The sequence below is a fragment of the Trichechus manatus genome, unplaced genomic scaffold, assembly GCF_000243295.1.
Source record: "Trichechus manatus latirostris isolate Lorelei unplaced genomic scaffold, TriManLat1.0 scaffold00150, whole genome shotgun sequence".
NCBI lineage: Eukaryota > Metazoa > Chordata > Mammalia > Sirenia > Trichechidae > Trichechus > Trichechus manatus.
In genome coordinates this window covers 3,953,201-3,964,977 of record NW_004444086.1, presented here as the reverse complement: position 1 = coordinate 3,964,977, position 11,777 = coordinate 3,953,201, and the positions used below count along the sequence as shown (strand labels likewise).

The following is an 11,777-nucleotide window of genomic DNA, read 5'->3' as shown; positions in this document are numbered from 1 at the left end:
GAAAAAAAGCAAGACTGGTATAAAAGGATCCTAAGGTGAGTCCACGATTCCTCTCCCTGTTGTGTTCAGGGCCCGGGGCAGATAGGGCAGTCCCGAGGTTTCCGGAACGGGACCTGAGCCCTTGCTTTCTGAGGCGAGAGGTGCCTCAGATGACGGATACCCATGAGTAGGGTCGCAAAGAAAGGACTCTTGGTGTCTCTGGAGTTTTGGTTTTGGTTGGCCATGGTCTTGGGTGTGTGAGTGCTTGTGTGTCTGGGAGGTTGAGATTCTCTAAGAGCACCTCTGTCGGCAAACAACAGGGCTGTCTGAGAGGTTGAAGGGGTCAAGAGCACCCCTGTCAGCTTGTGGGATTTATTTGTTTACTGTGGTTCTGTGTCTATCCTGTCCATTTGTTTACTGTGGTGCTGTGTCTGTTCTGTCTATTCGTTTACTGTGGTTCTGTGTCTGTCCTGTCCATTGTCTGCATGTAACTAGTATTATACCATCTACTTGGGCGCCCTGATTCGGCTGTTAGGGAAAGTGAAAATACCCCAGGTGAGACTGGTTCTTGAGACAGCTATGGTATCTTAAGACCATGTTTAAGAGTTAACTGATCTGGATCTTGAGCGCCCTGAAAATGCCAGAACTGTCAATATAATCTTTACAGGACAAAGTGCCCCCAATATTAGGAGAAAGCTTCAGAAAGGAGGAGGTACAGGGTTAAAAATCCCTTGGCTAGTAGAGCTGACCTGCCAAGTTTACTTTGGCCTAGATAAAGGAGCAAGAAAGAAAGATGCAGACCAAAAGTGCCAGGCAGCCTTCCTAGCTGCCGCCTTGCAGGCTGAAGACCATCCCTCAAGAAAAGAAAGAAAAGGAGGGAATCAAGGCCACAGGAGCAGAGAAGCCCCTTTGGAAAAAGACCAGAGCAGCTGGTGTAGTAAGAGGAGAAAAAAAAAAAAAAGGAAAGAAATTAGTTACCTTTTGCCCTCCAAAATGCCTAGGTTGACTTAAACATGTGTAAATGTCTTCTATAAATCAGGAGAGTGAGGGTGGGGCAAGATCAGGCCTCCTCTGCCCCAGCCCCCACTCTCCAAGGTCGTGTAGCTCCAAGGAAGCTTCTAAAAGACCTTTTCCAACTAGGTAGAGACCCTTTTAAGACAAAGATTAGAAAAATTGCTGCTTTGCTATAGTTATCAGAAATTGGGTTCTCTCTTTATAGGGGAACTCTAAGAAGTCAAAAGGAATAGAAATCACAATGAGACACACCTGAAATGGCCTGGAAAAATGTTTCCAGCAGTAGCCAGAGGCTTAAAGTTATATCCATATCAATGAATTGGTCAATTGAACAGAGACTTTGTGATTTCCAAAGCCAGTTGATAAAATCTCTAAGGGCTAAAATTAGATTGAAAAATATGAGAAATAGTAAAAGTTAAATGAAAATTAGAATATTTAAACAGACTTCTTTCAACAAGTTATGTTTTATTAGATACAGGCTCAAAATAATTCCCAAGACCTTTTATGTAACTTATTAATATTAAATTAATAGATATTTGTCATAATTTGAGCTTATATACTTTGGGTTTTTATGCCACAAGAGGCAGAAAATATATATATATATGTGTGTGTGTGTGTGTGTGTGTGTGTTCTTGTGGGTGTTTATTTTTGCCATTTTAAAAGAATGCACTATAAGAGGTATACAACAAAGATGTTTAAGAGGTTTATTAAAAGGAAATTTAGTATGGTCAAAAGTTTTATCTGTCTGACTAATGTCTGATGGTTTAATTTATGAGATTTTTATGAGTTTTAACGTTAAAATATAAAACAAAGAATTGGGTTTTGTACTGTTAAAATAACAAAATTTTCTTTGATTTCTGAGTTGATGGGTTTATTCTTTGTGTAATCTGCCTCTGAGGCAGAGATTTGGCCTCTCATTAAAATAAGGTTTATGAGCCGAAAACCAAGCCACATGGCTTTCAGGAAGAAAAAAAAAAAAAAAAAAAAAAAAAGCCAAAATTTTACTTTAAGATCTTTGGTTAAATAACTTAAGAAAGTATTGTTTTACGGTGACCTACAATAAGCTCCTGACAACTCTGAAACTTCATGTAAAGTCACAAAAAAACCATTTTATTTTATAAATTACATGGAAGGTGTTGTCAAAAATCAAGAAAACACCTGATTCTCTTTGGGTTAAGATTTATGTTAGTATTTTCTCTTGTGTTTTTGCCTAATATTAGACAACAAACGCATAATATTATGTCATAATTTTATTATTATTTCTTTATTGCTAACTTGGTTGCAACTTTGTCAAAGCCAATGGTTTGATTGGGAATTCACATCATTTACTTATTAAGTTTTCTTTTATTACTATTCAGGTGTTTAAAGATTTAATAATCTTAGTATATTCTTGGTATATCATGACTTGGTATATCCTGGTTATTATGTCTCAAGATTATTATGTATTATATCTGAAGCTCTTAAAAAAATGGTTAATGGTTATATTTAAAAATATTTTTAATCCAAGTTTTTTTTTAACTGATTTTATTTGGCCTTTAAGTTGTGCTTGTAATTAACTTCTATCAGGTCTTTTGCTATATTATTTTATAAATTAATCATGGCCATATTAAGTTCTGTCATCTACATATAAGTTTTTACTTTATTGATTTGCTGAAAACATTTATTGGACTTATGAAAAGGCTGTGACTAGACTCAATCAAGATTTCCAGAACTCTTATGGAGAAGCTGATAGACTGCTGCTGATCGAGAATCACATGGAACAAAAACTGACTACGTAAGACTGAGTAATTGAAGATACTGTGGGTTTTATGTGAGAGTACTGAAAATGTTTTAAGGTCCTACTTTCTGAATATAAGAAACCATTTTTATTTCTCTTAAATTATCTACCTAATGGGTTTAAATATTATAACTCTTGTTGGTAAACTTAGCAAAGTTGTAAATACCATAACTAGAAAAGTGTCTAAAATTTGAGCTATGATTTTACAAAATAGAATAGTATGGGCCTTCCTGTTAGTCTTGATTTAGAAATAATATTTGGAATCATTATTCCCTGACCTTGAGCATGGAGAATTGTGACCCAGCTGGGGCATGAGATACAATAGATGGGACAATCTCAGAAATTATCTTAAGGAAGTTTTCACAAAAAGGCAATCAAACCTAACACAAACGACTTTCCACTCTTACCTTTTTCTATTAGCATTTAGTGAATAGAAATTTGTTGGACCAGTGAAGACCCTCCTGACTTTCTTAACTGAAACCTGTACCAATGATTGTTAAGAAAGATGATGCAAAATGTAAGATCACAATTTCTAGCCAATCTGTGAAAAGGTGACGCTTTCTATGATTCTACCCATTTGTAATGTTAACATATACTGATGGCTCTGTAACTGTTCCTTGGACTTGGGCAGACATGGCTGTGGCAGCATGCTTGTCCGTTTTCCCTTTCTTGCCTGTTCTGTAGTATTCTTTGGACTCCAGCAGACATGGCTCTGGCAGCATGGTTGTCCACTTCCCACTTCTGCCCTTTTGAATATATGCTGAATAAAACTTCCTTTTTGCTTTACTAAACTTTATGTTTTTCCCCTACAACAGTCTCTCAAAAAAGTTTGTGCCTTAATAAACATTGCCGTATTTATATTAATACTCAATCTGAGGTTTTTGCAGAATGTAGTTGCTATTGAGACACATGAAAAATAGTTACTGATACTGCTTATACATAAACAAACACCTCATGAGAATCGTTTCCCTGGTTCAAAGACCTTAGGGTCATGGTTTCGTTGGTTATTTCAGACAACTGGCCTAATATTGTTGTTGGTGTTTCTGTTTTCTTATTTTGCTGTATGGTGCTTGAGATCTTAAAGACCAAATGGTGCCCAATTACCATTCACTGAACATTTCTGATAAGATTCTATAACAAGATCATGATCCAAAAGAAAAAAACTGATATTTTTATGCAATGATGTGTGGCCCCACTATCAATTAGGAGACCAGAGAGGATGCCACAACATGGGTCCACGGCCTACCATACGATTCTGCAGCTTGATTTGTTTTGTAAGAAAAGAAATGGGATGAGGTCCCCTATGTCCAAGCTTTCATGTCCCTCTACCAGACCTTAAACCCTTCTAACCAAGTTCTTTTTCAGGCAAAACCAAAGACAGAAATGTTCCCTGAGTCCTCAACAGAGGACTCTCTCTTGAAAAGATTAGTCCTGGTACCTGCTTTGGTCTCCCCTTCCCCGTATGGAGAAGGCATGGTCGCAGTAAACAGGTCAGGATGGTAAGAGGTGGAGTCTGATTCTAGTAGAGTGGGTAGAGGAGGTTGCTGGAGAGAGAGAGAGAGAGAGAGAGAGAGAGAGAGGCAGAAAGTGAGAGTTCGATTGCCTCATGTAGGGTCTGCCCCTCCCACACCCATCAGGGTACTGTTTTTGGTAAGAGTGCTGTCAGGGTTTGAGCAGGGCAATTACTTGACATTGTTTTTAAAGTCTTCAACAATAGAGATCAGGTGACAGGAAAAAAAGAGGGAAAAAAAAAATGAAGCAAAAAGTGGCCTTGCTGACAGCTGCCCTAGCCCCTCCAGGTCTGGAGAGAAGAACAAGAGGCCAAGAGTTATACTGCCCAGGACCTGGATAGGGCTGAAGAACAGGGCTATCACCTCACTTCTCATTCTAAATGGCTGATAAACTCTGAAAGAAAGTATTGTCACCTGAGACCAAAGTATACGGTATAGTATCAGCTCTACATGAAGAAGCTCACTACGAGAGAGATGCCGGCCTTGAGTGAATCCAACAGGTGGCCACCGGGCTGAATTTCCTAAAAACCACCCGGGGTGTTACAAAGAGGTTGTCACCTATGTGCAAGACACAATCCAGAGAATGCGCCCCACCCAACGGAACCAAGAGTCCAACACCGAGAAACAAACATGAGAGAAGACTGGCAAGTAGATTTCACAGTAATGCCCTGAGCACCCGGGAACTTCAGGTGGCTGCTGGGTGAGTAGAGGTTTTTCCTTGTCTGACTGAACAAGCTCGAGAGGTAACCAATGTACTACTCAAAAAAATTATCCCTCGTTTTGGGTTGCCAATATCCATCCAAACCAACAATGGGGGAGACTTCGTGACAATGGTCACACAAGAGGTTAGTAAGGCTCCGGACATTAATTAAAAATTACATTCAGCCTGGAGGCCACAGTCAACCGGGAAGACAAAGAAGATGAATCACTCTGAAAGAACCCTAGCCAAGCTCTGCCAAGAAACACATTCTACCTAAATACAAGTTTTGCCCATTGCCCTGCTCAGAATCTGGGTAGCCCCTCGAAGCAGGCTTAAATTGAGCCTTTATAAATTAATATATGGAAGACCATTCCTGAAAAAGTCAAATTTCCCTACCTCAGTAATGACCGAGATGGAGTAAAGAGACTGGGTCTATTCTCTGAGAACCATTATAAACACTGTTAATATGCTTTTTCCCGTTTGTCTTTCCCTTCTGGCACTCCTTCATAGGTTCCAACCCGGAGATCAGGTCCTGCTGAAAACCTGGGGAAAAATCAACAAGCACTGAAAGTCCTCGTCCCCAGTCGACACCCCTAGTCAGCAAGAAGCAGTCATTAGACAAGGGCACCCTGTTTCCCAAGACTGAGAAAACTTCCAACAAAAGGGGAGACTGAAAGGGGCTGTGTGGAAATTTCACATTTATTGTTTATTGCCAACAGTATAGGCCTAGCTTCCTGGGTATTGTGGTATTGTTAATACCTAGCTTGCATAGTTCACTTTTGCATGCTCCTATGATTTTGATTTGTTTTCCTCCTATCCCCCCCTCTTGTTTCCCATGACTTTAAAGTTCAACTAAGTTTCTCTGAGAGGTAGAACGACCTTGTAGGGTAGAGTAACTCATCTGCGACGTGATAATAACAGGGCAAGATGACCTTCAAGGATTGTCAGGTGCAGAATGTAACCTCCAGAAAAATACTATAATCTTGTCCATTTAAAAACTTTCAGCGAGTCTCCAAAGGGGAGACAGGTCTTTTGGAGGAGCTCATTCCCCTCTGTCTTCTGTGTATCGATATACAATAAAACACTTTTGCTGCTCACCTCACCTGTCTCAGTATTGGCTTCTGTGACAGGCGGCTCAAAGACCCGCCATTGCAGTAACAAAGCCACCTTGAAGGAGCATCCCTTGCTGGTGAGGCAAGGCCTATTACATACGAGAGTTTTGTCACAATCTTTCCTGAGTCAAATACTGCCACTCGCATACATTATTAAAAATACAAAAAATAAACCCATGATCAATCCTAATTGAGAATGTATAGAAATGACAAGGTTAAAAACGAATACTTTCTAGTCTGGCCCAAAGAGGAACAGCATCATTACTTGTCCCTGCACTGCTTTTTAAAAAAATTTTCTACATAAAAGTTTTTTTTTTTAAAGTACAGTAAATTTTACCAGCACGAATTTCAAATTGTGGAAAGAATGTATTTTATTCTCTCATAAAAGTTCTACCAAAAATATATATTTTCTTTAACTTAAAAATACAGCTTTGGAAAGTAAAACGTGAGTTGCCAGAATTCATTACATATTTTCTAAACAGTGAAAGGAAGAAGTCAACGACAGAACAGATTTATTTTTGAAATATGAAAATGTTCATTTCAAAAGCTTGACTTTGTCCTTTAATAGCTTAAAGGCAGGGTTCTTGCTGATTTTCTTGTTAAAAATGACCAGGAGCTCCTCTTCGGATCTGTGATGCTCATTTGTCACTGCGTAGTACTGAGCTAAAACCTTCACAAAAAAGGCAAACGTCACACAGGCACATGCGTCCTGGATATCAACCTGTAAAATGTCTTTTTTTTTAACCTAGGGGTGGGCCAATGGTAAAAAGATTAAAAATAGTTAAAATGGGAAAACAGAGAAAAGTAGAAAAGAAACCCATGTGCTGATTATCCGGAGTTATCACAGATGATGTGTTAAAAACGAAATGGAAGAGAAAGCACTGCTCTGAGACAAGCAGAAGACAGCCAGCCATCTAGAACATACTTTCAAACTTAACAGAAAATTAAATGGAAGTCTTTCTTCAAACAAAATGTTGTAAACAAGTCCAAAATGTTGGAACTGCCTTGGCTGAAGAAGTGTGATGGGATTTGTTCAATTCTCTTCCCACAGGCCTTGAGGGGCTACTTAGAGTGGTTTGAAAATCACTGAGATAGACAGACCCACACTCACACACACCCACACTCAGACATACACACCCATACACACACACATACACACACACGATTATACCTTTTAAAATTAGAAACTGAATCTCCCCAGGTTTTATATACCTGGGGTTGTTCACGTCATACCTTTTTCTTTAGCTTCTTGACTGCTATTTCATTGTCCGGGGCTTGTTTCAGAACTGCTTTAATAGTTCCCTTCCAGTTGAATTTACCTACAACACAAAGGGTAACATCTGAAGCATTTTGGTGTGTTGTACTACCAGGACAGTAAAGGAACAATCTCTGCAGGCCTATTTGTTACCCTGGAAATGAACCTCAACTGAACAGGCCACCATTTGCACTTGGTAGCAGTGACGAGGTCTGACTAATCACAGAGGCCTAGAAGCTCTGACTACCCTTCAAAGTCCTAAAGATTAGTGTCAGCAAGTTAAATGGTTATCATGTAAGTCCCATCACACTACAAATTCCTGTAAAAAGATACCACTTTATTTAATGAACTCAACAAAGACTTACTAAGTGCAGAAGTTTAATTACTTTTGTGTGTGGCCTTTCTAGCCATGGGCTTGTAACTCCCACCCAGGTGATTGTGTGATAGGGTAATTGTGGCCTACCAAGGGGATTGGTCAGTTTTGACTTAAAAGACAACCAATTCCAGAGCAGAAGGAGGAGCTCACCGCCACTAAGGATGGAGAGACCAGCAGGAGAGACCCAGCAGCAGAGACGGCAAGATGGGCTTACCCGCCCATGGAGAGAGAAAGCTGAGTGCCTCTGGCAGAGACTGAGGGCCAGGGAGAGGTGTGCCTGTGAGCACAGCTGGGGAAAGGCCATCCTGATGGAAGAACTGTATCCTGAGTGTTCCTGAGCCTGAACTGTAAACTGTTACTTCCCTAATAAACCCCTTAATTTTGAGTATGGTCTGTGAGTTCTGTGTGGCCACTGCAATGAATTATCGAACCCAGCAGAGAAGTAGAGAGTGTTGTGTGAGGGATGGTTGGTGTCAGAATTGGTAAAGATGGCAGAGAGAGGATGCTTGTCTGGCCTCCACATCATGGGAGTCAGCCTTGCACTGTTGATCTTGGTTCTCCTTCCCCATTATGGGGTTGGAGGAGGTCAGACACTGCCCCCAAGCCTTTTTCACACTAAGCATCCAAAATCATGGTGCTGTCTAAACATAGTGAGGAAGACTGAAGATGGGCAAAGCAGCTTAATCTTCAATGAATGAGAAGACAATCACAAATAACTATTACAACAGAAAAAACCAGTTGCCACAGAGTTGACTCCAACTCATGGCACCCCCATAAGTGTCAGAGTAGAACTGTGCCCCATAGGGTTGTCAATGGCTGAGTTTTCGGAAGCAGATCACCAGGCCTTTCTTCTGAGCTGCCTCTGGGTGGACTTGAACCTCCTACCTTTCAATTAGCAGCCAAGTGTGCTAAACATTTGCACCACCCAGGGACTCCAACTATTACACAGCAGAATAAAAAGCTCACATGAGGGACTTGGGCTTCCTGTAGGACGAAGTAGATATACCTTTCTCTATTCCCCTGCTAAGGACAAACAAAACCTGGACATTATGTATTAGACAAACATAAGTAGACTGTGAAAGGTAGAGGAGAGAAGGCAGACTTGCTAGAGACCTTGGAACCAGAAGAACAACACAGTGGTGAGTTCCCTAGGTTTTCGTTTTGCTTCACCTATTCCAGTCTGACCCCCACGCGTCTGTCAGTTTGTTGTACTATGGGGGCTTGCATGTTGCTGTGATGTTGGAAGCTATGCTACTGGTATTCAAATAGCAGTGTCACCCATGGCAGACAGGTTTCAGCAGAGCTTCCAGACTAAGAAAGACTAGGAAGAAGGACCTGGCAGTTTACTGAAAAGAATTAGCCAGTGAAAACCTTATGAACAGTAGTAGAACACTGTCTGATATAGATGAGCCCCTCAGGTTGGAATGCACTCAAAAGACGACTAAGGAACAGCTGCCTCCTCAAAGTAAAGTTGATCTTAATGACGCTGATGGAGTCAGGCTTTCAGGACCTCCATTTGTGATGTGGCAAGACTCAAAATGAGAAGGAACAGCTGCAAACACCCACTAATAATCAGAACATGCAATGTACAAAGTATGAATCCAGGAAAATTGGAAATCGTCAAAAATGATGCATAAGCGTCAAAATCCCAGGCATAGCTGAAATGGACTGGTATTGGCCATTATGAATCAGATAATCATATGATCTACTATGCTAGGAATGACAACTTGAAGAAGAATGGCGTTACATTTATCGTCAAAAAGAACATTTCAAGATCTATCCTGAAGTACAATACTGTCAGTGATAGGATAATATCCATATGCCTACAAGGAAGACCAGTTAATACAATTATTATTCAAATTTATACACCAACCACTAAGGCCAAAGATGAAGAAATTAAAGATTTTTACCAATTTCTGGAGTCTGAAATTGATTGAACATGCAATCAGGATGCACTGATAAAAACTGGCAACTGGAATGCAAACACTGTAAACGAAGAAGGATCAGTAGTTGGAAAATATGGCCGTGGTGATAGAAACAATGCTGGAGATCACATGACAGAATTTTGCAAGAGCAATGACTTCTTCATTGCAATACCTTTTTTCAACAACGTAAACAGCGACTATACACGTGGACCTCACCAGATGGAATATACAGGAATCAAATCAACTACATATGTGGAAAGAGACAATGGAAAAACTCAGCATCATCAGTCAGAACAAGGCCAGGGGCCGACTGTAGAACAGACCATCATTTGCTCATATGCAAGTTCAAGCTGAAACTGAAGAAAATTAGAACAAGTCCGCAAGAGCCAAAGTATGGCCTTGAGTATATCCTACCTGAATTTAGAGACCATCTCAAGAATAGATTTGATGTGCTGAACACCGAAGACCAGATGAGTTATGGAATACCACAAAGACATTATGCCTAAAGAAAGCAAGAGGTCATTAAAAAGGTAAGAAAGAAAAAGGACCAAAACAGATGTCAGAAGAGACTCTGAAAGTTGGTCTTGAATGTAGAGTAGCTAAAACAAAAGGAAGAAATGATGAAGTCAAAGAGCTGGACAGAAGATTTCAAAGAGCGGCTCAAAAAACCAAAGTATTGTAACAACATGTGCAAAGACCTGGAGATAAAAAACCAAAAGAGAAGAACACATCTGGCATTTCTCAAGCTGAAAGAACTAAAGAAAAAAATTCAAGCCTCGAGTTGCGATACTGAAGGATTCTATGGGGAAAACATTAAATGACACAGGAAGCATCAAAAGAGGATGGAAGGAATACACAGAGTCACTATACTAAAAAGAATTGGTCGACATTTATCCATTTCAGGAAGTAGCATATGATCAGGAACTGATGGTAGTAAAGGAAGAGGTCTAAGCTGCACTAAAGGCACTGGTGAAAAACAAGGCCCCAGGAATTGACGGAATACCAATTGAGATATTTCAACAAATGGATGCAGCGCTGGAAGTGCTCACTCATCCATGTCAAGAAATTTGGAAGACAGCTACCTGGCCAACCGACTGGAAGACATCCATATTTATGCCTATTCCAAAGAAAGGTGATCCAACCAAATGTGGAAATTATCAAACAGTATCATTAATATCACACACAAGTAAAATTTTGCTGAAGATCATTCAAAAGTGGCTGCAGCAGTACGTCAACAGGAAACTGCCAGAAATTCAAGCTGGATTCAGAAGAGGACGTGGAAGGAGGGATATCATTGCTGATGTCAGATGCGATCCTGGCTGAAAGCAGAGAATACCAGAAGGATATTTACCGGTGTTTATTGACTATGCAAAGGCATTCAACTGTGTGGATCATAACAAATGATGGATAACACTGCCAAGCATGGGAATTCCAGAACACTTACTTAATTGTGCTCATGAGGAACCTGTACATAGATCGAGAGGCAGTTGTTCAAACAGAACAAGTGGATACTGCGTGGTTTAAAGCCAGGAAAGGTGTGTGTCAGGGTTGTATCTTTTCACCATATTTACTCAATCTGTAAGCTGAGCAAATAATCCAAGAAGCTGGGCTATATGAAGAACGGGGCATTCAGGCTTGGAGGAAGACTCATTAACAACCTGTTATGCAGACGACACAACCTTGCTTGCTGCAAGTGAAGAGGACTTGAAGCACTTACTGATGAAGAACAAAGACCACAGCCTTCAGTGTGGATTACACCTCAACATAAAGAACACAAAAGCCCTCCCAACTGGGCCAATAAGCAACATGATGATAGAGAAAAGATTGAGCTTGTCAAGGATTTCATTTTACTTGGATCCACAATCAACACCCATGGAAGCAGCACTCAAGAAATCAAAAGACGCGGGGGACCTCATACCATCAAGAAAGCAGTGCCAGGAGCAGAGTGCGTTCTTTGGACAGGGTCCCTGCGCCGAGAAGCTCCTAGTCCAGGGGAACACTGATGAGAAGGCCAATAGAGAGAGGAAGACTTCCTCTGCAGTTGACACCCTGAATTTGGACTTTTAGCTTACTTTGACTGTGAGGAAATAAACTTCTCTTCGTTAAAACCATCCACTTGTGGTATTTC

At 40.4% G+C, this 11,777-nt stretch overlaps 1 protein-coding gene across 1 annotated transcript in view; it reads right to left on the bottom strand.

The window, feature by feature from the left end:
* Positions 1–6,475: 6,475 nt before the first annotated feature.
* LYAR (Ly1 antibody reactive) overlaps positions 6,476–11,777 on the bottom strand; it is a 26,861-nt gene continuing 21,559 nt past the window's right edge. Inside the window, exons 8-9 of the mRNA XM_004385910.2 lie at positions 7,327–7,412; positions 6,476–6,763 (exon numbers count right to left, since the gene is read on the bottom strand). Coding sequence (XP_004385967.1) covers positions 6,629–6,763; positions 7,327–7,412 — 221 coding nt within the window. The 3' untranslated portion in view covers positions 6,476–6,628. The remainder of the gene's footprint in view (positions 6,764–7,326; positions 7,413–11,777) is intronic.